Consider the following 24,748-nt stretch of genomic DNA (forward strand, 5'->3'; position numbering starts at 1 on the left):
GAGCTTCGCTTTGACTTTTTGGCCATCAAGTGTATTAACGTAATTAGCCATCCATCCAAAACGTTAAGCTATTTCTATTCCTCCATTAAATTCGGTGCACCTAAAGCTCAATTGACTCTTGACTCTGCTCTACTTCTCCATCCACTTTTGTTTTTTTTCCCGTCTAGTCAATCAAAATGTCATGGAAGTCTGGCAGTCGATGAACTGATTGACAAGCCCAAGAAAAAGGAAACGGTTGTGCTCCATTGGCATTCGTTTGGGGGTGTGCGCATGCAAATTGCAGGCAGTGTCCGACGGTTGGTCTGTGCTTGGGATTCCATGGCTCCTGTGGTTAACCACAGGGTCAGGAATCGTTGTCGCCAGTTGGCTTCCCAGGTGTCTATTGGCTACCCAAACACATCACCTTCAATTTGCCTGTATGGCGTCGATGTGAAGAGTCAAAAAGGCAATTAAAGAATCTTTAAATTTCATACAATTCTATGGGAGCAGTCAAGCGATAAACACCCATCAATCTTACCTTAAATCACTGCCATTCCCAAAGTCTGTAAAAATATCAATAACAGCAATTACATTTTCTATTAACGAAATCGCGACGGTGTGGGTTCCCCGAAAAAAAAATGCTGGCACAACATCATCCATGTCTACCACGTAATCATCATCCCCATCCGCATCGTCAAAATCATCTAGAAAAACAATCGAGACCAGGCAGCGGCAATTGCCGAACCAAAGGGAACTCCATTTTCCCCTCTTTTCCGCGCTGGGAAGTTCATCAAACCGAGCAGGAAAATAGAATATAAAGCGAGGCCGGGGAGTAGGAAGTAGAAGGCAGGAAGTTGGGAACCTGGGCATTCGGAGGCGTACATGTGGTCGTTATTGTTATTGGTTTTCGGCCATCTCCATGGTTGGAATCCCTTGCTCCGTCCTCAAATGCAGCGTGCGTCTGGGTAAAAAAAAATGCCCGTAGTTTTGGAGTTGTTTTTTTGTGGGTGCTGTTGTTTTTGGCTCCATGCCAGCAACCTCTTCATCATCAAAAAACATGAGAGGCGCCCTGGCCATAGATCCCTGCGAAATTAACATAGAGGAAGGCGCCGAAGGGGAGATATAGTAGTTAGAACAGGGAGACGCATTGAAGAAGCCTGCACAAAAATTGAGCCTTTTGGAAGGGACCACCATGTGCGGCAAATGAATGGAAATGCTACTCGGAAAGCCGGTTATGTCAGTACTTGGCGAAAACTCATGCATTTCTGGCCCTCGAGGAGCAGACTGGTTGATGGGAAAGTCGGGGATATAGTTTCATGTAAGAACTCTCTACGATTTAAGACCGCAAGGCTCATTTACTTACAACACTTTTCTAATGCTATTCAAAAATAAAACTCATTTAAGCCAAATATAATAATATTTTTCGATCCACCTCTTAATGGCCTTCATTTCGCCATAATCACTTAAATTTAATATCGTGTTCTGTGGCTCAATGCCGTAGAACTCAATCAGGTGCGAAAATTAAAGTGTTTACCAACAGCAAAGAAGCGAAACTGAATGCTTTCCGGGCAATTAAATAAACACAATTTTCAAATTGTATTTAAAGTACAAGCTGGCGCACACAAAGCACTTAACCCGGATCGGCTTAGACGGCTGCTTAGAGAGCGAGTCGGCCAGAAAAAAGGCCGCTTAACTTCCGGTCAAATAGCCAGAGACACACACACACACAGAGAGAGGCACCCACTTGAACTTCAACCTACGAAATCCGCAACCTTCAGAGGGTCTAAGGCCTAAGGACCTCGGCACGTCCGTCTGCAAAATTTACTTGGCCCCGAAAGGAGGCAAAGTGTGAAAAAGCCGACGAAATGTTGTTATCTAAATGCGCGCTGAACTTTTCAACCGAAAGGATAGAGAATGGAGCACAAAAGGCGGACCCTTGGACAAAGGATATACATATACATATACATATACCGGAGCTCACCCACACAGACATCCCCAATGCGCTTATTAAAATCCTTTTAAAACTGTAGCGACTGCCGGCAGGAAAATCAATTAAGTCGAATACACTTCCCCGAGGATAATTGCTTTCGGAACGAGAACTGCCGCCAGCCGAAAACTTTTGTGCGAATGAGCATCAGCTCCAATAACGAGTTAAGCGAAGCGTAAAGGCCTAATGGCAACTTGGCCGATTCTGTGAGCCCTTATCCTTTCGGCCATAAATGGCAATGAAGGGATTCTGGAACGGCTTACCATTATGCATATTTATGAATGCGAAAAGTCTATATACCTCCTTTAAGGCCTTATGATCATTTAAATGTGGTTTAGTTTTCACAAATTGGATTACCCATAATCTTGTAATAAAATCTACATTTTATAAAGAATACAGGGTAGGCCCTTAGTCGATCTGCCATAATCTTAATTTTCCTCTTGCCCTTATAATTTTTGGCCTAAAGTGCGCTCCAGATTCTTTACCCTAAATTGTTAAAGTTGAATAAGTTGGTTAATTAATTTCGTTGTTTTTTATAAACTCAAGTTTCCCAGGGAACTTGTGTTTGCCCTCGGCGGCCAAGTGATTTGTTAATTTGCAATAATACGGGCGCCAACTGGTTACCGCAATTAACGATAATTAATGGGCTGCTGCATTTGATTTTAGCAGCCAGCTATTAGCGGTAATTGTAGACTTTCAGAGAGGTGGCCAAAAGCCAAAGTGAAATTAGCATGCCCGATGGGCATAATTTGTGAAAAGAAAGCCAAAGTTTCGCCAGCACTTTCTCCTCCCGCCCCAAATAATCCCGTATAGTACCAGGCGGGGGCGTGGTCCGGACTCTGATTGCCCCGACGTGTTTACAAGCGTTAAGCGGAGCCCCATTAAATGTTATGGCCGTGTGGAAAAACACGAGCCATTGAATGCCAGTGTCCAACCAGGTGATAAAGTGTCGAATGCGGCTTGCAGTCGGGATGAGCCGGGAATCGAAAAGTGTAGGTGTTGGCTGGCTGTTGAATGCCCCTGCATTTCACTGCCTCAAGCTGAAAACTGAAATTGAAATAGAAAACTTTGGCCCATTGAACAAAGTTGGACATACTGCAGTTTAATAGCAGTCATAGGCAACTTTTGTTTAATAGGTTACAGGATGTGAGAACTTACTAAGGGGCAGCCAAAATTTAAGTCTGATGGGGAGATGGAATTACCTGCAAAGAAAAGGATAATTAAGCTGTAAGTTAAAGTTCTTTGAAATATTTTATAAAAATATAATTTAATTAATTTTAATTTTATTATATAATACTATGTAATTTGTAAGAAGATTTCTTCAGAAATAGCATTTTAACCTACATTTGAAATCATTTAAATAATTAAGAAATATTATAATTATTTAAATGATTTTAATGTAATGTAACTGAAATAGTTATCGCTCTAAAATTTAAAGTCTGGAAAATGGGCGTTTCTTAAAATGGAGAATTTTGTAATTTATATAATTGCTTAGACAAGTTATGTAGAGATTAATATTATTCGGTCAACCCAAAGTTTACAAGTATTATTAGCTTATTTTAGTTATCTTAAGTGTTTTCCTAAGGGGTATATTTATTACGCTTCTTCTTTTATCTCATTAACGAGATAAAAGCCAGCTGAAAAATATGCGTACTTTAAAAGTGAGAATTTTCTAATTTATATAATTGCTTAGGCAAGTGTGGTTAAAGTATTATGTAGACAGTAATATTATTTAGTCAACCCAAAGTTTACATGTATTATTTGCTTATTGTCTTTATCTTAAGTGTTTTCCTGAGGGGTATATTACGCTTCTTCGTTTATCTCATTAACTGAGATAATAGCCAGCTGCGACCAAACTATCACCCCATCCACTAACCGTCACTTGATTTCATTCACTGGTAATGTATTTAAATAAACCGCACCCGGGGCTATTTAGCATGCATGGGATGCGGATGCCATTTGTAGGGGGAGTGGGATTGCCAAGCTCTGGGCAACCGCAAGTTTACTGTAGCATAACTAAAAAGCAAGCGGGGGAATCACCGGGGAGTGGAATCCGAGTGGATAATCGGAGGGGGGACGGGGGGTATGGGAAAGGTCAACCGCAGGAGTTGAACCTGCTGCTTGTGGAGGGCACAAATAAATGGAGCGACCACAGAATGGCCAACCGGGCAGCAATTAAAAATCCCTCCTGGGGGCAAACAAGCCAGCAGCTAATGCGCTGCCTCATTGAGCCATTAATTTCCAGGCGGGGCAAAGGTAAAGGTAAGATGTACGGTCGATTGGGGGGGCGGTGGGTCAGCCTGTAACCTTTGCAATTTGTCCACATCGATTAGTGTCCGGCGCACATCGTCTCGGACTGACAGAATGACAGCCATGTCCACGTCTATTATTTTCAACTTAACATGGCCCGCGCCTCTGACAATTGGCCAGGACATTTGCCCCTTCACTTTCCCTCCGAGGGGCGCCACAATCCGACTTGCTCACCGCAAAACTGCACAATGGCCGACCTACAACTCACTTCCTTCCGACCACGCCCAACTTTCTCACCCCCCACCCCCAAGGGCGGTGTCCCGCTGGCCCCTTTCTTGCAATATCTTTAATGTTTTTTCCCCTTTTTCCTAGCCTGTCCCTTTTTTATGTCGTCGAAACGTGTGTCCAGCGGAAATGACAACGACAGTGGCAATTACATTGTTGCATGACACAAATAGTGTTGCCTACAACAAGGGGAACAACAATTGTTAAGATATGGGGGCAAGCTAAGGGATAGCCATGGAATGTGAAATGTGGAGGGAACCAACTCAGGGATACCCTCTCCTAAGAAATTGAATGCAGATACTTTGGAAAAGTAAAATGATTTTTTTAATTAAAAATATATTATTTAATTGTGAAGATTTGATGGGATTTGTTTACCATTTTATTTTAATCACTTTTTTAAAAAGGTGAAAAGCTTATATGTGTAAAGGGGTCATGAATGTTGTTAACTTTAAGCCGATTAACAAGAATACATTTTTAATCAGTGATGCGGTAAAATTATACATCATTTTGAGTAAAATTATCAATAGTCATTTTCACGATAATTCGATAAAAAATACATAAAAAAAGAATTTGTTAGGTGCTTATTTAAATATTAATTTAAGACTTAAAGTGCAACATTAACCATTAACCTTCGTCTCCACAAAAACTGCACATCATTTAAAACACAAAAACCTACACTTTAAACAAAAGGATTTTTTAAATTTTTGCAATTAAGTACGTCAGTACAAATACATTATATATGTACATTGCACATGCTGTCTTTTGCTTACAGGGAAATAAAGAGACAGCTATAAAAATAAAAAATTTTCATGTGGCAGACACTGCGTGCTCTGCTGGGTGGCAGAAAAGAAATAAATTTAATTGATGTCATGCCGTTAAAAATGTGGCATTTTAACTCGCTTTAAACGCGCGGCTGGCCGCGTGACGTTTGTTCAATTGTTATCAATTGTCCTTTGGAAAGTGCTCGGTCCGTGCCATATGCCGACACTCCGAGTTCTGTCCCGTGTCCACCGATATGTCCTGCGTCCTGTGTGCATGTTTACCGTATTTCCTCGGGCCGAGCCCATTCGCCATTCGCCATTTACCACTGGCCATTCTCCATTCGCCATTCTCCATTTCCCTTTGCTGTTGCCATGGCCGAGTGCCAAACTAATTGCTGCAAATTAGCGCCTTTATGCCCGGTCCAACTGCTCGTGGATCTGCCAAAGACCACGACTCCTGGACTGGCTGAGCATTTCCCGGCCCTTTGTCCTGACTTGGGGGTCCTTGCCCCACTTCCGACCTTCTCCCCTCCCCTGGTGTGCGTGTGCAACTCAATTATGCCACAATACACATTAATACGACTGCTAAATTTGGCTCAATTGTTGACAATTGAGAATGCCTTTTGGTGGAGCATTTCGGAGTCGGTTAAACTGGCACTTTGGTAATTAGGGGAGCGCCAGTTCTTTCTTCGTCTTAACAAACATTTGCCTTAACTAGTTGTTTTAAAACTGCTTACAATGTGAGAGCATAATTCGATGTAATTAATAAAAACGTTGTTAAAACGTTGTGTAACTTCTTAAAAATTGTATCTTTTTAAAAAGTAAATTATTTCCTCGAAATGCTCACTTACCTCTAACATCTATGAAAAATTCTAATGCAATTATATCTCAAATAAGTAAAAAAGAAAAAAATGAATTAAAGGGGTTATTTAAAAAAAATTAATAGCTATCTGATTAACCACAATAGAGTACAAATTGCATAAGGTAAAATCGTTAAAAAAAATTTTTTAAAAAATAAATTAAGTCTTTAAAATGGTCACTTATCCCCAATAACTTATAATCAAAAGTTCAAATACAATTATTTAAATAAAATCAGTTGGCTAAATGTTAAGCTAAATATTTAAACCAATTAATTTTCCTAAATGTTCACCGCACCTGAGACCGAAGGATTACTTTTGACATTGACCTAAACAAGCTATGTATTTTTGTTGCTCGAAATAAATCAAAACTTTTTCCAATAAAGCACCAAAAATCGGAATCTTTAAAATGTCTGGCAAGAAAGATGAAAGTTGCTCGTTGCCAGACTATTTGGGCCACTTAACACCTCGCTGATTGCCAGCCGAAGCGAAACAAATCGTTTACTTAGAATTATTTTAATTTTAGCATTTTAGCAGCTGCCTTTTTCGTTTTTTAAAAATGTTTTCCCCATGTTTTTCCAGGGATTTTCTTGCTGCCCAAGGAAGGCAGCATGGACAAACGACAATTTGTGTCGCTCGGTTGTCAGGACAACAACAACAAAACCTGGCGAGCGTAATAATAAATGAGAAGTGGAAAAGTTTTGCCGCCGCCGTGCTTATTGTCAAGCTCGGCCAGGCCATAAAAAACAAACTTCAATGGCAATAAGGCGACAAAAAGAGAGCTCTATGAGAAAAAAAAAATCCGTGAAAAAAAGCAGCCGGACCAAAAGAACAAGGGACAAAACAAAAACAGCCAGAGGAAAAGTTCAAGGCACTGACTTTATAGCTGCAATAATGCCCGTAGACCAACTGGCGGATGAGTGGGAGGGGGGTTCTGGCCCCAAAAAGGTGAGCCACATGCCAGCAACAACGAGCGGGAAAACAAAGCTAGTTGCAGCCAGCAGGGGGTGGTGGGCGGTGGGTGATGACTAGTGGGTGGAGCAGGTGGGCCAGGTGGTAAAATGGCCAGGAAGCAACAAGGCCACGCCGTATCCCGCCGAATGTGTTGAGGCACTTTGGCGAGGTAACGAAATGTAACAAAGTGCCGGGGCGTGGCGGTTGCCTGATGAAAGGGGGGCAGCTTGGCGGGGTCCTCCGTGCGGGGGTATTAGGTCAGGTTTGTTATGTGGCTTACACCGGAAATTTGTGTTTAGAAGGCCGCCGGCGCAATTCTTGTTGCTCTTTTTTGTGGCCCCAACGAGGGGAAGGATAAGACCCTAATATGGTCAACTAAATTTAACTTTTTAACAAGATACGGAAGATTTTACTCAAGTTCCTGATTGACACCTAGAGATTATCAAAAAATGTCCTATGCAAAATTGACGCTTTTAACTCACTATACATATACATCACCTGAAAATTAGCTTCACGTTATACTTTATCTACATCTATACTTGTATCTTTAATATAAATTTCGTAGACCTAAATGGTATATATTTGAAAATTTTAATGAAACCATAATGACCAGAATATTTTTGTGGAATTTTATTAATTTTTTTAATGCGTTTTTGTTTTAATCTATGATTTTATGAAATCTTATCTATTGGTCATTTGGCGACTCTACAATTTGGCCGTATGGAAATATCGAGTAATACATTTTTGTATATACAGAACAACATATTTGTATCTATAATATATATTCCGTAGATCTGAATGGTATTATTTTCTAAAAGTTTACTAAAACCGCTATGACCAGAACATTTTTCTGGAATTTCTAGAATTTTTCTAATGCGTTCTTGTTTTAATCTATGATTTTAGGATATCTGATATTTTGGTCATTTGGCAAGTCTCCAATTTAGCCGTATGGAAATATCGCCTTATACAATTTTAATCACTGACTTCTGCTGGTTAATGTGCGTTGTTGCCTTATCAATAATGTGGGCAATCAGCAATTGAATATTTATCTATGCCCAAACACCAAACACCGTGTTAATGACCAGGCCAATGACAAAAGGACAATGCCGGTGGTCGGCACGCAAAAGTCAAAAGCGCCGCATTCCCACAGGACACTCGGGCAGGCAGTTGGGTAAACACACAGAACACGATGGCCAAAACACTTCAACTCTGAGTGACGGAATGACAGAGTGATGGACAGGTCCCGGGCACATTAATAAAGTCAATAGAGGGACAATAGTTGAAAATTAACAAATGAATTGAAATTACTTAAACAAACTCATTAGGCCCACGGAATGTCAGAGTCCTGAGCCTGCGTTGACACCAGTGGAGCGCCAGTCCCCTGGGATCCTCATCCTCGGACAAGCATTAATATTCCGGCACAAATGTCGTTTTGTGGGCGGTGCTTTTATCACCGCCCCTGGTGAGCATTGGCCATCGAATAGCGGTGAGTTTTTACCCGTTTTCCCCCCATTTCGCCATCGCATGTAATTAAATTTTCCAACCTTAATGTGCTAAGCATAGTAATTTACCACCCACTGCCCACCGTCCCCCGCAGGAGGTCCTTCTGTCCGCCCGCCTGCCAGTCACGAGTTTAAATTGTCAGAAACTGTGACAGCCCGACACCTTTGGCCCAGGTGTGGAGGAGACCGGCGAGGCGACAAGGCGCATATCTATAATTTTCATTAATTTAAATTGGCCCTGGGTGTGGGTGTGGGTGGACGCCGCTCAATTACAGCGTATTCAACTTTTTATTGAATTTTGAACTCGTTTTGGGCCTTCCCGATTGCCAAAGGGTTGAACTGCATTTTCAGCATTAATCTTAAATGAAAAATCGACATAAATAGGAGGTTTTTTTTTTAATAGAGAATGAATTGACAATTTAACGTCTAAAATCTGGGAATATTTAATACACAACATTCAAAATATTATTGAATAGATACAGTGATGATAGTTCAGTCATGACAACTGAAAATTTGGGGAATATGTCTTAAACTTTATTATAAATATAATTAATGTTATTGGCATTCCAATAATTTGCTTTGCCAATAAAAAATAAATGTACAAAAAATAAAAAAATATTTATTCTATATTATTTTCGTTAAAAATTTGTGTTAGTTATAGCGAAATTGTATAACAAAGTAGGCCTGCTTGTTATGCCATTGGAGAATGCCACGAACCATTTAAGGACAGTTTGTTTTTTTAAACCTTTTTTGGAAAATTTTTGGAAATATTGGGTAGCGTTTGGAAAAAGACGCGACCCGTCAAAATTCAAAATTTCGCTGTGTTGCCTGCATTGAAGGACCCGCCAATATGATGTCCAAACTGGGTGCCATCCTGGCCCAAAGGATAGTTCGACCCAGCCATAAACGCCATATACTCAACCGGTCCCTTCTGTTTGCCCAGAAGCTGAGCAGGGTCAAAGTTCGCGGAGAGCACTGCTGCGGGGGAATGAAAGTGGTGCCCTCCCGCGAAGAGCACCTGAACGCCCTGAAGGGTGAGGAGTTCGATGTGCTGGTCATCGGCGGAGGTGCAGTGGGTTGTGGTTGCGCCGTGGACGCGGCCTGTCGGGGTCTCAAAACCGCCCTCATCGAGGCAGATGATTTTGCTAGTGGATCCAGTTCGCGATCTAGTAAACTAATTGACGGCAGTGGATCCTACCTGGGCACCGCCCTCCGGGAAAAGGACATCGAGCAGCTGTACATCATGCTTCAGATGATGAGCGAGCGAGTGACCATGCTGAAGAACGCTCCGCACCTGAACCGCATCCAGCCGATGATCATACCCATATACAGTGTACTCCAGATGCCCTGCACCTGGCTGGGATTGAAGGTAGGTGGAGGTGAAGGAGTCTATAGGTCTTAAACCCCTTTCGCCCCCTCCTAAGGTCTACGACTTTATATCTGCCGCTTCGAATGTGCGTGGATCGCACTTGCTCTCAAAGGAGGCCACTCTCTATGAGTTTCCGCTTCTGAAGACCAAGGGCCTCCGCGGTGGAGTAGTCTACTACGATGGCCAGGTGGACGATGCCCGGATGTGCATCGCCTTGGTAATGACCGCCGTCGCCCTGGGCGCCAATGTGGGTAACCACATGGAGGTGGTGGAGCTCATGCCCCTGGAGGGTTGCTGCCGAGTGGTGGGCGTCAGGGACAAGATCTCCGGCGAGCAGTTCTACATCCAGGCCAAGTCGGTGATCAACGCCACGGGAACCAGCACGGATGCCATCCGGCAGATGGACAAGGAGGGTACTGCTCCCATCCTGGTGCCCACTGTGGGAACCCATGTCTCGCTGCCCCGGTACTTTGGCTCCGGACACTACGGCCTGCTGAGTCCGGCGCACAAAAAAGATGATCTCACCATCTTTATGGTGCCGTTCGAGAACCACACGGTTCTGGGCATTCGCGAGACGGAGCTGGACGAAGTGCCCGGCCGTGGGAGTCCCACTCCCGATCCAGATGACGTGGACTGCCTCCTGGAAGCGGCCAAGGCCAAGATGGAACCCTGCGTGGAGCTGGGACGCTGCCACGTCCTAAGCGCCTGGACGGGAGTAAAGCCCAATGTGAGCTGTCCCACCGGCAAGTCGGAGGAGGAAGAGGAAAAGCGGGGCTCCCCGATCAGCAGCTATGTGATTGAGGTCAGTGGCGATGGACTCATCACTTTGGCTGGTGGACGTTGGAGTAGCTATCGGGTGATGGCCGCCGATGCCGTCGACGTGGCGATCAAGTCTTGTGGATTGTGCGACGACCATGTGACCTCCAGTTGGACGCAGGACCTCAAGCTGGACGGTGCCGAATCCTGGTGCTGCATGCTACCGCTGGAGTTTGTGCAAGACTACGATGTGCCCATGGATGTGGCGCAGCACATATCCGATTCCTATGGCTGGAATGGACATGCCCTGTTCTCGGATGCTCCTGATCTGAGGAAACGCCTGCATCCCAACTTCCCGTACATCGAGGCAGAGGTCCAGTATGCGGTGCGGAACGAGTACGCCTGCACTTTGGTGGATATAATCGCAAGGCGCCTCCGCATCGCCTTTGTGGACGCGGCTGCCTCGCTGCACATGCTACCCAAGATCCTCAAGATCATGGCCGAGGAGAAGGGGTGGGAGGAGGAGCAGCAGCAGAAGCAGATGCTGGCGGCCCAGGAGTTCCTGGTGCGCCAAATGGGACTCGGTACGATTGTCCGACCCAGGGGCACGAGCAAGAGTCAGCCCAAGAAGAAGGCCTCCTCGGAGGGATGTTGCTGCCGAGCAGCTGCTCGCAAGGAGGCCAGGAGCTACTCCAGGGCTCACCCAAGTATCGTAGTTGCCAGCAAGGATAAAATCCTCGAACCTTTGCCTATTCAGAGATACAAGAAAAATTACTTCCAACCCTTGGCCACACATAGATCCAGCAAGAACAACATGCAACCCTTGGCCACCCAAAGATCCAGCAAAAATGTCCGTAGAACTACAGATTTCTTGCCATTCACCTCGGGCATTACCCACAAGGCTGTGATGGACAATGATCAATCTAGATCCATTGCCACTGGCGGCTGGTCGTTTGGCAAGAGGGAACTTATCATCAACGCTTGGCGCAACAAGTTCATGTGCTGACATATTTTTAGATATTGTAAAAGTTTGATGAGCTCGGATGATTTTTAAAAATTTTGGGTTTAACATATTTTGTTCTGTGCGGGTCTTTCCTAGCCTTAAAATAAAATCGGCGCACTCCAGCTGTTTTGGTACTAGTTAAAAATGATCACGTTTACTTCAGTAGTATTTACATTTTTATACCCGTTACTCAGAGTAAAAGGGGAAGTATGTACCAGGAAGAAGGAAGAGTCTCCAATACCATATAGTACACATATTCTTGATCAGCATCACTAGTCGAGTCGATCTAGCCATGTTCGCCTGTCCGTCTCTCCGTGTGAAAGCTGTGATCTCCGAAACTATAAGAGCTAGAGGGTTAAGATTTCAGATTTAGATTCCATGTTTTTGTACGCAGCGTAAGTTTGTTACACTCAGCCCCACAAAAAAAATTTAACTGACAATACCTATTAATTGACCCAAAAAAGTTTGCCACGCCCATTCTAACGCCTACAAACACCAACGCTTAAATCTGTCAGTCGCCCACATAACCATATATTGAGATAGCGCCGCATTACAATCTCGCTTTGCTGCTTGTACATCTCCATCTCCTTTTTGGCGTCTTAAGCTGAGTAACGAGTATCTGATGGTCGGAGCAGTCGACTATAGAGTTCTTCCTTGTTTTATGTTTTTTTATTTAGATAATGAAATTTCAAACATGTTGAGAATGATGCTACCTTGATTTCTAGATGATTCGGATGTGAAATCGATGACAAATAAGAATCTGAAGAGTCCGATGAACAAGATGTACCAATTAGAGACTGGAGAGACAGCAGCCCAGGACTCCATCGATATAGAGATCGAGTAACTAAAAATAATTAATGGTATCCACCAGATACCAGATCGGAGCAAAATATACCATTAAATATTTTTAGTTACTCGATTTCTATATCGATGGAATCCTGGGCTGCTGTCTCTCCAGTCTCTAATTGGTACATCTTGTTCATCGCACTCTTCAGATTCTTGGCTTCACACCCGACCAAGTTTCTACATCGAGCCATGTCTTCATAAATTGAATTGACCTACTGGACTTCTTTACGACCGTACTCTAGTCACAATCCACCAAAGAAGATACGATTAGATGCTTAGGGCGAGAGAATCAGCTCCTGGTTGTCCTGCATCAGGCAGTTGATGGTATCATCCCCGGTGGAAAACGACGAAGCTTCTTAACTCCAATGTTATATATCTTGCCAAGTATTCAAAAAATCCAGGTCTCCAGAAATCAAGAAAAATCTTTAGGTGGCAGCTCATAAATCATCACGTCACCGTCTCTTGTGGATCTTGGCTTAGTCCCCGGCAGAATTTTACTTATTGAAATGTTACAGAAATCATACCGGAAGTTCTCGCTGTTCTTGAACTGTCACAGAAATCTTGTAACGAGAGGTACTTTCTGTTGACCCCCGATCCTCCGGACTGCATTACGACGTAGCCCGGTCAGTATCCACCAGAGAAGATACGATCAGTTGCTTGCACAGAAAAAAAAATTGATATGATATGATGGTCAATTTGATGAAATCCAGTATCAATTCGGCCTAGATACGGCACATATCAATTTGATATGTTCGAAATTGTAAAAACGACATTTCGGTAATATCATTTTTACATTATAGCGTATCAATTTTTTGAAATGTTTTTGTTGTAAATTTGATATTATTGTAAATTTGATATTGTAATTTCAAATGTACATTGTAGTAGAATGGATATTAAAAATATCAAATTGATATTATTGTAAATTTGATACTATAATTTCAAATGAACATTGTAGTAGAATGGATATTAAAAATATCAAATTGATATTATTGTAAATTTGATATTATAATTTCAAATCTACATTGTAGTAGATTGGATATTAAAAATACCAAAATGATATTATTGTAAATTTGATATTATAATGTCAAACACAAATTTAAATAAATAATAATATACCAAATCTTTTTGATTATACGTTTTTATTACCTATTACAGTTTTTACAAAGAATTTGTATTTCATATTTACACCTCTTTTATATTTACATTGAGTTTTTATTTTTGTACTTAAATATATATTTCATATTAACACTTTTTTTTATATTTACATTGAATCTTTATTTTTGTACTTATATATACTTAACTAAAATTTCTTTATTCTTATTAGCTTATTACTAGAGTTTATGTACAAATGAATCGGCGGGCCCTCAAAGTTTTCTATATTATCAATCTTATAATTTTCCAATTCAGCACCCACCACATAAGCTTGATAATGCTCGCTAAAATTGGAAACTTCAATTAACTGGGTAATAACAAAAATTGTTTTTCAAAAACTTTCCAGAATATCCAGAATCCCGCACTGCTCTCTTTTTGGGAATATATGCAGCAAGTCGCTATCATTTATATATTTGAGCCTTTGGAAAGTAAAACCACAATCTGAAAACCAAAATTGTAAATTAATACACTATATTTGTTTTATATTTACCAATAAGACAGTCGTAACAGGACATTGGTAGGTCCTGATCAGTCAAGAAACTTAATAGTTCATCTTTTTCAGACTCCGTCATTTTTTCTAAAAAAAAAAGGGCCAATATTTACATTAGTGTGTACGTGTTTGAGCCTAAACACGTGTTTGAGCGCAAAAACACTGTAAATGTTTATTCATACGAATGAATGTGCGTGTGAGAAACTAAAAATGCGCAAGTGAAACTAACTAAATTTTCGCTAAATCAAGGCACACATTGTCATACACACATAGTTACGCATGTACATACATATGTATGTATGGACAGATGCACGTGCTTTTCATTGTCGTAAGAATGTGCGTGTGGGTAGTTTAAAAAAATGCATAAGTGAAATTTATATATCGAGAGTTTATTTAATTTCACTTGTGCATTTTTTTGCTTCTCACACGCACATTCTTACGACAATGAAAAGCACGTGCATCTGTCCATACATACATATGTATGTACATGCGTAACTATGTGTGTATGACAATGTGTGCCTTGATTTAGCGAAAATTTAGTTAGTTTCACTTGCGCATTTTTGTGTATGACAATGTGTGTCTTGATTTAGCATTTTTAGTTTCTCACACGCACATTCATTCTTACGGCAATGAAAAGTACGTGCATCTGTCCATACATACATAAGTGTGTATGAGAAGCGACTTTGCAGGACGGCGTAGAAATAAAAATTAATTTTTAAATGCAATTATGTTATGTTACTTATTAAATTTGTTTTCACGCCGGCGCAGCCTCTACAGATACGCACGCTTTCATACGTACGTATGTATGTATGTACACACATAGTTGCACGTGTTTTTCTTGTCGTAGGGCAGTCGTATAATAAAAGCCACTCAGAAAACCGCACACGATTTTATTTTTTTCCACTTATTATGTTCTTATAACACTTTATACGTATACACATTATATATGAAGTTTACTTACCTGTTTTTTTTAACTTGGAGAAACACTACACTGACCATGCACGTCCGACCTGCACCAAATAAAATTCAAGTGGCAAAAAATCCACTAAAACGCATCCTAGTGCAAGCGAGACAACATGTTCGAATTAGCCAAATTCGAATTTCGAATATATCCTTTTCGCTTCCACTCACGTGATTGATGTCGCCATATTGCTAAATCCTCTCTTTTTCGATGTCAAGAAATTTCCGAAAAGAGAGAAATCGACAATTTGACATTTTTTGGTATCAATTTGACATTATTTGATGGTAAAAATGATATGTGTCTAAAAAACACAAATTTACCATGCGCATATCAAATTGATCCTGGCTCGGTTTTTTTTCTGTGTGGGGAAAGAGAAGCAGCTCCTGGTTGTCCTGCTTCAGGCAGTTGATCGTATCACCCCCTGTTGACGACGACGAATCTACTTATTTCCGATAGTAAACATCTCGTCAGTTCTCAAGAAATCGAAGAAGAATCTTTAGTTGTCAGCTTATAAATCATCACGTCATCGTCTCTTGTGGAACTTGGCCTAGTCCTTGGAAGAATTCTACTTCTTGAGGTGAGGTTCTTTTTACGTGAGGATCTTGCTGTTATTGAACGATTTTAGGGAATTCGTACTTTGGAAGGTACTTGCCGTTTCTGGTAAAATACAGTTTGGAAAATACTGGAAAATTGTACAGTGAACTGAACAATATGTTCCTCTAAAGGTATAAACCATGGTCTGCTAGGTTTTCCTTATTTCAAATAACGAAATGCAACACTTGCACCATGAAGTTGATTCTTGTACTCTTAAATGTCCGCTGGCACACTGCACGTACATTGCCAATAGATGACAATACCTAAGGAAAGCGATTACAAGTTTGTATTAACACTTTTTCACTTCTTTTTTATCAAATAATTTACCTGCCAAGAAACAAAAATTGGTAACTGATAACTATATATTTTTATGCTTGTAGAGCTTGTGCCCCTGGGAAATCCCAGAGTGAACTGAAAGTATAGCTCCTCTAAATTTATGTCTATAAAATTTTGATAGTCATGGACTGCTGGATTGCCTTTTTTTCTGATAATAGTTTTGTACGATGGGTGATACCCAGACTGAAAGCCCTCAAACATATAACAAATTGTAATTAAATGTTGAAGTTTAGTAATTGCTCCTTAAATTATATTTTAACTATGCAACAAAGTTAAAAACATATAATAATTTACTCCTCTCATGTAAGGCTTCCTGGACTTCTTAAGAAAAACAAAACAATTTCGTTTCGATATTTCTTAGGCAACATTCGACAGTCGTTATAGATTTTTGTTCTTCGATTTCTGCCCATACGTTACTTTGGAAATTCGACACTGCTGTTCCTGTCGTTTGTTTTTATAAATTAGCTTTATTTGCTGGAGGGAGATAAATTCTGAGGGGTTGGTGATTTTGAATTATTGTTATTGGGGCTGAAAACCATTTCTTGTTGTTTGAATATGCTTATCGTTCATATATTGCTTTATTTATTGGCTGATTGGGGGCCGAAAATGAGTCTGAATGTGGGTGGTATTTATATAAGCGCCACATTTTTTCCGCCGCTGCTCGTTAGCCACGCAAATGAGCTTTTTATGGCCGCATTTTTAAAGTGCGTGGAAATCAAAATGAAATTAAAGTAACATATACCATTGAAGTCTAGTTTATGGTTTAACTTTTTTTTCCTGGATGGTACTCTTTAAATTTCCCAGTATTTCAATGACTTAAATCCAAATGTATGACATTTTTGTAGGCTCATGGTTAACACATCGTTTTTGCACTCGATGTGAATGCCGGTTGGGAAGCACTTTCGTGAAGTCACGCGCGAAATTTTGCATTGCTGGAAAAAAAAAACTATTAAACTGGTCCAACTCAAAACACTTTCACTTTTCGCCACGCTTCCCAGCAAAAACCATTCTGCGGTCTCTTGGGCCGCATTTTTATGCTGATTAGCTGAGTTAACAATTTGCAGCACGCGAAACTATTTCGGGAATTTCAAACTTGAAACATAAATTGCAATGCCCAGGCCAAGGGTCGGTCCACCAGGGTGTTCCACTCGATTTTCCCCTCCAACCAAAACCACTGCGGCGTCCAACAATTTTAATAAGTTCGGGCCAGCAGTCTAAGGAAGTAAGTAATAGGGAAAAATGCAGGCGATGCACACGCGAGCTCATAATAATAAGAATTCTTGCCAACGGTCCGGAGAAGGAGCTCTACGGCCAGCTGGCGGCCTTATATGCAGCCACTTCGAACAAGCTAGTCAAGGACATTTAGCATGCTTTTAAAAAAAAGAAAAAATTAAATAAGAAATAACGCCTTAAATAGCGTTGAAATGGCCGAAAATAAGGAGCATAAAAAAACTTATGGCGGAAGTAGTGCCATAAAATGCCGAAAATAATGCGAGGCGACAAACGGAAATAACAGGAAAATAGTGTGTCATAAAATATGCTTTAGTACTTCGGGAGTGAAAATCACCAGGGAACAGAGAAAAAGTAGGAAAAGAGATCTGGCGGAAAAGATTTAATGACCAGGAAAATGCAAAAGTAGTGTCTCACAGATATTAAAACAAATAGCAGCGTTAAAATAAAATCAGGTGGCAGATCCGAACCTGGATTATTTAAGGATCTTATACACATATTTTATATTTTTTGGAAAATATTTCTACCAAAATGTATGCATTCATATTTTTCGAAAGGAAGCTTAAAAACATAATTCAATTATTTGAAATAATTTATTTCTTAGAGCTTTGCCTGCACTCAAGCAATTCGCATCTTTGCAAATAGAATGCCAAACAGCCATGGCAGTTTTTCATATTTCCAGCACTGGGAAAATAGTAATTCTTGGCCAAACCATGCATAAAATCATAATATATCTCCGAATAGAGAAAACACGCAAACACAGTTATCTCGGGCCGAGTTGAAGTGGAAATTGGCATGATGGTGGCCGGGGAAATGGCACTCAGCTGCAAAACATTGGACCAAACGATAAGTGACAAACATGGTAAGGCAAACAAATGTGTGTTTTATACATATATCCATATATGGATGGCCGGGAAAAGCGGGAAAAGACGAGGACCAGAGATGCACAACTGTCTGATAAGTGTGGAGAGCATTTTACCATTTTGCGGAGCGTCTTTCTGCCCGCAGGTGACATGTTAAACGTCTTGTAAGCATTTGCATTTCCCTGCTCATAAAATAGAAGGAATAAGATGGAAATAGGAAAAGTCTCTCTGGCTGTAAAATATATATATCCATGTATACTTATGTGTGGAAATAACTGAACAAGCATGACATGGCAGGGGCCAACATCTTTTATCTGCAGTTCATTCATTTTGTTGGCAGCGACTTCGGAAGGGTTGAGTTTTTGGCTTTGGCTTAAAGCATATTTGATTATGTCACAAAATATCCTTGAGCGGCAGCCCCTTCGTTTGCTTAGCCAAAGATAAATTTAACAAATATGCAAATAAAACACGCCCCCTCCGAGTGGCCAGAGTGAAACGGAAAATTGTTTTCATAAATTTTTCAAGTATGCACAATTTTGTCTTTGGCCATTTTGATGTGAACAACCTTTTGGATAGGCTCAGAAAACAGCCACAGCAGCAGCAAACAAAAATTGAAATTATTCTGCTCCTCCCAAATTGCTTTTAATGGTAAAGGTAAACAAACACTTTTCTGGACACATCCAAATATCAAGGTCCATTAAGTTTCCATAAAAGAAAAGTGCAATATGTGAGCACGTGTTGGCTGTAAATGTGGCATATAGTTAGCAAAGAGAAGACATTTAGACAGGCTTTTAAAGATTTTAAATTTTAATCGATATCGATAAGTCAATCTTTACCATTTTCTTCTAAGAGAAAAAAGTTTTTTTAAGAAACACATGTGTTTGGGCTTGATAAAAAGGCTGCGAAACGAGACTACATAAAATTAATGGTTTTAAAAACTTAATTTATTCTAATTACTTATTACTTCATTTACTGACCTTTCTTAAATTCTATTAATAACAAGGAAGCTACTCAATGAATAGTTTGTTCTTAAAATGTATTAACTCCAATGGAAACAGAGTCGGGCTTCTTAGTAAGAGCTCAATGATTTCAATTAGCTCACATTGAATCCTTGTAAATTGCGAATAATTACTTCCCAATTAGAGCAGCTTTTGAACTATGTACTTATGATTGCGAAAAATGAGTTCCTCTCCTGACACTATTCTTTGACAGCCCCCAGTCAATCCCTCGGTCAGTCAATCAATCAAACCAAGAAGCCCATTAAGAGGGGCTCATTAAATTATCAAAGCACTTACCTTTTGTGGGGATTTCGGCGAGAGTGGGCGTGGCTGTCATCAGCATGGTAACCGCGGCAGTGGCTATTATCGCGATGGCCAACTGCCGGACATTAACCTCCGGCCGTGGGCGGAAGCGGCGGCGTGGGCGTGGCAGCCAGTGTGGCTCAACCATGGCTGTGGGAAATCCTTTACCTTACTTTCCTTCTGCAACGGGTAATGGTAATGGGGAAAATGTTCAGCACAACGGCGTCAAGTTGCCAAAATGTTCGAGGATTAGTGGGGCGGATGGTGTGTTCACTGGCCGGCAAACGTTTTCACCTTTAATCACTTAAACGTTGCGTAATCAACAGCAACAGCAGGAACAACAACTAGGCTGCAATCAACACCAAAAGCGATTGAAATGGAGCGTCATCGCGATGATGACGAGCCAGTTTGACGGAACTTTATGGGGGGAATCAGCCCCAAGTCAAAATCCGGATACGGATGCGTGGCCAAAGTTGCTGCTGCTGCTGCTGTTTACACGCGTTTTTCCTACATAGTTTGGCCCCAGCCTTTTGACTTCTGACTTTACGCCAACTTCTGTTTGCTTTACCTTGAATTTTGTTTCCCCATTCCCCCGGTGCCCCTTCAAAGTTAATTCTCTGTGCGTTAATTTGAAGCGTTTTAGTCTTCGGCTCAGCCGGATTAAATATCTTCAGACAGCAGGCAGACAGTAATTTGATTTGTCGCCGGAAATTCCATTTTATCTCACCATTAATTTAACTTTGGTCTTTAACTTTTTGATTGTGTAACTAATGGAGAGGGCAAAGGAAATAGTTCAGACAAAAGGGAATTTTCATTTAAAGTTTAAAGTGCTGTTAGAATGGCAAGTTAGTGAGTGTTATTAAAGATGGTGGATAAAGAAAACACAAATGTGTACTTGAAAACTAACAACTAAGAATTAGTCTTGCAATTTGCATAAGTGAAAATTGAAATTGACAAACTCGAAAAAAGTTAAGTGTTACAACACTATATTGAATTGATAATATTGTATTAAAAACATATGTAAAATATTTAAATTACTTGATGATAAATATGACAATATATACATCAAGGTAAAAAATATTCATAATTTTTAGAGCATTTTAAACTAATGAAGTACAATAAAATGATTATAACAATCAAAGCTTAAAACGCGTAAATTAACAATTTCAAATTTTTAAAATCATTAAAAATCATATCGAAATTTAGTTAAATTCTGTATAAAATCTTTACTTAAATAAAATAACAAGAGAGTGTATCACAAAAATTTATAAAGTTCAGAGCATTTCAAAGCAGTATTTGTCCAACTATTTATTTACAGAAGTTTTTCGATCCAATCACAATGCTTTGCTGCAGCCCCGTGAAAATTCTTTTCGTCAAAATCTCAATTTGCAACGTCAAGCTGTCAACGCTCTGCTCGCTGGCAAATCAAGTCTGACAAATGAAATGATTACACAAAGTAAACAGCAGACACGTAACACACAAACCACCTGTCAGAAACTTTTGTGCACCCACCCCGCCCATGGAATCCGGTGAAAGTTGATGAAAAAGCGGACAGGACAGTTGTGCCTGGCAACATTTCGCAGGCGGAAAGCCAGAAAGGAGTATTATCGAAGAGCACTGACACAGCCAAAAACAATAACAATATCGCCGTACCAACACAAACACCGAAAGCGAGCGGAGCGTACCCAAAATGCAATGGCCATGCCAGCAAAATGGCAATGGCAACACTTCCGTTTCCGCTTCCGACGCTGCGGGCGACTTTCTCGCACAGTTGGCAAAACGTTGAGCAAACTCAAACTCAAACGCAAACTCAAACTCAAACGCAACTGCGACGGCGATGGCGAAACATAACAAAGCTTGTTAGTGTTGCTGCCCCACAGCGGTGCAACAGTCGCCCCCCTTTTTATCCGCCGCCCCTGACAAAGGGATTGCGGATATCGCAGGCTGGGGGGGATTTTTTCCTTTTTTTCAGTTTCGTTTTTTGGGGCGTCAACCAGAGCACGGAACAATGCCGACGAAACGTACGAAAATTTAAACGCTTTTAATATTAAAGCGTCCGGTATAGAGACACAAAAGCCAAAGGACCCCGCCGCCCAAGACCACCAACAAAATGCAACACGGCGTGCAACAGCAGCAACATCGCCAAAGGCATGCGGGGCATGCTAAAAGCGGCAACTGCATGAAAATGCCAAACAAAAATATATTTTGTACAGCGAACGGAAAATTTCCGATCAAACTTTTTGCTACCCAGCACACAAAAACTAAATCTTTAAGGTCTTAAAAATGCCCCCGAAAAGTATGCTATGACAAATGTCATCTTAAATAGAATAAAAACAAAGAGTATGAGATGAATCAATACATTTTTCTAAATATACACGAAAAAATATTTTGATACAAGTTTTTTCAATTGTTAAACGGAAAACCAAATCCAATATTTATAATTATTTTTAAAGCCATTTGTTTTTATTTGTTTATAATAACTTCTTTTAAATATGATTTTATAAAACCATTTTTTTACTTTGGTAAAATAGGAAACAAATGAATGTGCATTGTTTTGTATTAAGGTAGGGATGCCTGAGCAACCCAATCTACCCTGTAAGCCAACCAGAATCTTCCAGCAGGCCAGCCCAACCCACAGCCCAACGCCTGAGGCACCAGGACTTCTGCAACAGCCCTCGTACCCAGCCATACCTTCTGCCCCTTGGCTCGAAGTGCATTTTTTTGCAGAGTCCTTAGACTCTGCGGCCAGTTGGCCTCTTCGTGACGAAAATGTTTCGCTTAACTGGATTTTCAAATATTTATTGCAACAAATTATTTTGCTGGTTACATGGCGGCTCTTTGTTTGTGTCTCAACTTGGCCAACATCCCATTCCCCCTGGATGCCTTGCCCCCAACTATTCAGTCCCAGTTCGTAAGCGGTTTTTATGGCCATTTAGTTTGTTGCATTCCACTAAAAGGATTTGGTGTTGGGATTTTTGCGGTTTTTTGCACAATTGCTGACAAATTAGGGTATTACAGTTGCATTCAATTTATTTCGAGTGTAAAAGCCATAAATTATGGTTAAATTGCTTTGTCGTGGCAAGTGCAAAGTATTTTCGTCATGAAAGAAAACAGTTTGCTAATCAACGGCTGGAAAATGAATGCAAAATAAATACAAGTTAAATAAACAAGTGCATTGCACAACGAAATGTACTAAATAAGAAATTTATAATATTTATATGATATTGTAAAATAAAACTAACATTGAGTTCAACAAAAATTGTAATCATAATTTTGATACTTCAATATTCCTAGCTAGTTCATGTTTAAACCCATTTACTAGTAAGATCCCTAAAAATACTATAGAAGAAAACTATCAATGATCTGCTATTTATAACATTACACAGATCTGCAAACCCATTACAAGTATTTTCTCAGAGTGCAGGCAAACACAGCACATGTCGTCAAAAGGTGGGACCAGCAGTTTAGAGCCACGTTGCATTTTTTTGCAAAACAACAAACAATTTGGTAATTACTTCAAATTAAGCACGCAAATGCGAATGCAAGAGTAATGGTGAACCGAAGTCGCCTCACGACAAAGGCACAAAACTTTCACTCGCTCACAACTTTGGCGAGGTCTGCCAAAATCCGGCAAATGACAGCGGCAAGGATAACGACAACGCGCCGAGTAACATTTCGTGGTGGACACTCGCGTGGTATCGCAACTCGCACGTCAGATAGTTTGGTGGCGACCCTCGCTGGGCGCACTCCGTCCGTTCAGTTGAAAGCCCGATTCACGACTGAACGGGCGGACGACTTCATTGGTGGAACGGCCCCTGCCATAATGGCCCAAACGACGATGCCAATTCGTGTCCCCATCGCTTCGGCTTTCGGCCGACATTCGGTTTTTCGAAATTCATCCGCAGAGAGAATGAATGAACTCTCGGGCTTCTGAGAGTCTTCGACTGGAAAGCCTGACGGGAAGTTTCACTGCCATAAGTTTTGGTCCCATCTCTTAAGCTGCTTCCTCTGGGGATGATTATCCGACCAACCGACAAGTCAGTGATAATATACCTATTACTGACATAATAGAATTTAGGTTTACTAATAAATGAACTCAAAGTCCTTTTATTAAACATTAAACAATCAATTTAATTTATAGCTAAATGTTAGAAATATGATTTTTTTAAGCAATCGCAGTTGGTGCTAAAAAGGTACTAGTAATACCTAAAGGGTTAACACTTTAGTCCTTAAGCAATTGTCCCAATCGAAGTTGGCGCTAAAAATGTATTAGTAATTCCTAAAGGGTTAACACTGTAGTCCTTTTCATAATTATCAATATTAAAACAAGAAAAATATAGTTGACGGCCTCGATTATTATCAGCTAATGTAAGTGCGAGGGAGATGGAGATATGCATGCAGCAAATCAGCTGTTTCCGAGGTTGCATACTTTATTTGCTTATATCTTTTTAATGAATGGTCCGACCTGAACAATTTTCGCTATGTATTGATAATAAGGACAAAATCTCAATTACACTCTTACAAAATACTAAAAAGAACCAGCATGTCAAATCGGATCTAGCTTCTAGCTTTTATAGAAACCGAGATCTTAGCCACATAAGGACGTACAGACATACGAAAATGGCTATTTCGACTCAACTAGTGATCCTAATCAAGAATATTTATACTTTATAAAGTGGGAAACGCTTTCTTCCACCTAATACTTTCCGACAAATCTAGTATACCCTTTTACTCTGCTCTTCGAGTAAAGGGTATAAAGAGGCAACAAATATAAATATATTTTTGACCTTATGAAATATATTTTGTCACGTTTTAATGAGCCCAAAACAGCTGAATGACCTGTGGGTCCAAACTTAAACCGACCACAACAGTATTAAAAACAACAACTGCTAATATAGGACTGTAGTCCGATCCTGTTCCATGCCACGCATAACTTTCACAGCCAAATTAACACGCATTTTCAAAAAGAACAACCGAATAAATTGGCTTATCTGGTGAAACACACTAAAATGTCGGACCACTCTTTTGGACTCCATCCCCTTACCCGATGTCAAAAGCAGCTACCACAAAACTGAAAACTGGCAAAAACCGACTGCTAACCACAATAAAAAATATTCCACATACGCAGCGTTGGCTGCTGGCATCATTTAGATAAACATAACTCGGAAACTTAAAACCAAGTCGGGGGCAGATCGGAAAGGACCGGTCATCTGAACAAACGCATACACGTAAAGAGCCGAATTCCCAGCCAAGTAGTTTAAGCCATGAATAA

The 24,748-nt window shown here is 40.5% G+C and overlaps 2 protein-coding genes across 3 annotated transcripts in view; one reads left to right on the forward strand and one right to left on the reverse strand.

Moving 5' to 3' along the window:
• DIP-kappa (Dpr-interacting protein kappa) overlaps positions 1–23,264 on the reverse strand; it is a 50,539-nt gene extending 27,275 nt beyond the window's left edge. For both annotated transcript variants that reach the window (XM_017085782.4, XM_017085781.4), the window contains exons 1-2: positions 22,992–23,264; positions 19,471–19,656 (exon numbers count right to left, since the gene is read on the reverse strand). In XM_017085782.4, the coding sequence (XP_016941271.3) occupies positions 19,471–19,624 (154 nt within the window). In that variant the 5' untranslated portion in view covers positions 19,625–19,656; positions 22,992–23,264. The remainder of the gene's footprint in view (positions 1–19,470; positions 19,657–22,991) is intronic.
• Positions 9,260–11,825, forward strand: Gpo3 (Glycerophosphate oxidase 3). Its single transcript, XM_017085771.4, has 2 exons — positions 9,260–9,944; positions 10,000–11,825. Exons 1-2 carry the CDS (start codon positions 9,426–9,428, stop codon positions 11,704–11,706), a joined length of 2,226 nt encoding a protein of 741 aa, XP_016941260.3. The 5' UTR covers positions 9,260–9,425; the 3' UTR covers positions 11,707–11,825.
• Positions 23,265–24,748: the final 1,484 nt, after the last annotated feature.

This window comes from Drosophila suzukii, chromosome 2L, assembly GCF_043229965.1.
Source record: "Drosophila suzukii chromosome 2L, CBGP_Dsuzu_IsoJpt1.0, whole genome shotgun sequence".
NCBI lineage: Eukaryota > Metazoa > Arthropoda > Insecta > Diptera > Drosophilidae > Drosophila > Drosophila suzukii.

Coding starts and splice junctions, on each gene's coding strand:
- Gpo3 (XM_017085771.4), top strand. CDS start 9,426: ATGATGTCCAAACTGGGTGCCATCCTGGCCCAAAGGATAGTTCGACCC. Junction 9,945..9,999: donor GCACCTGGCTGGGATTGAAG/GTAGGTGGAGGT, acceptor CCCCCTCCTAAG/GTCTACGACTTTATATCTGC.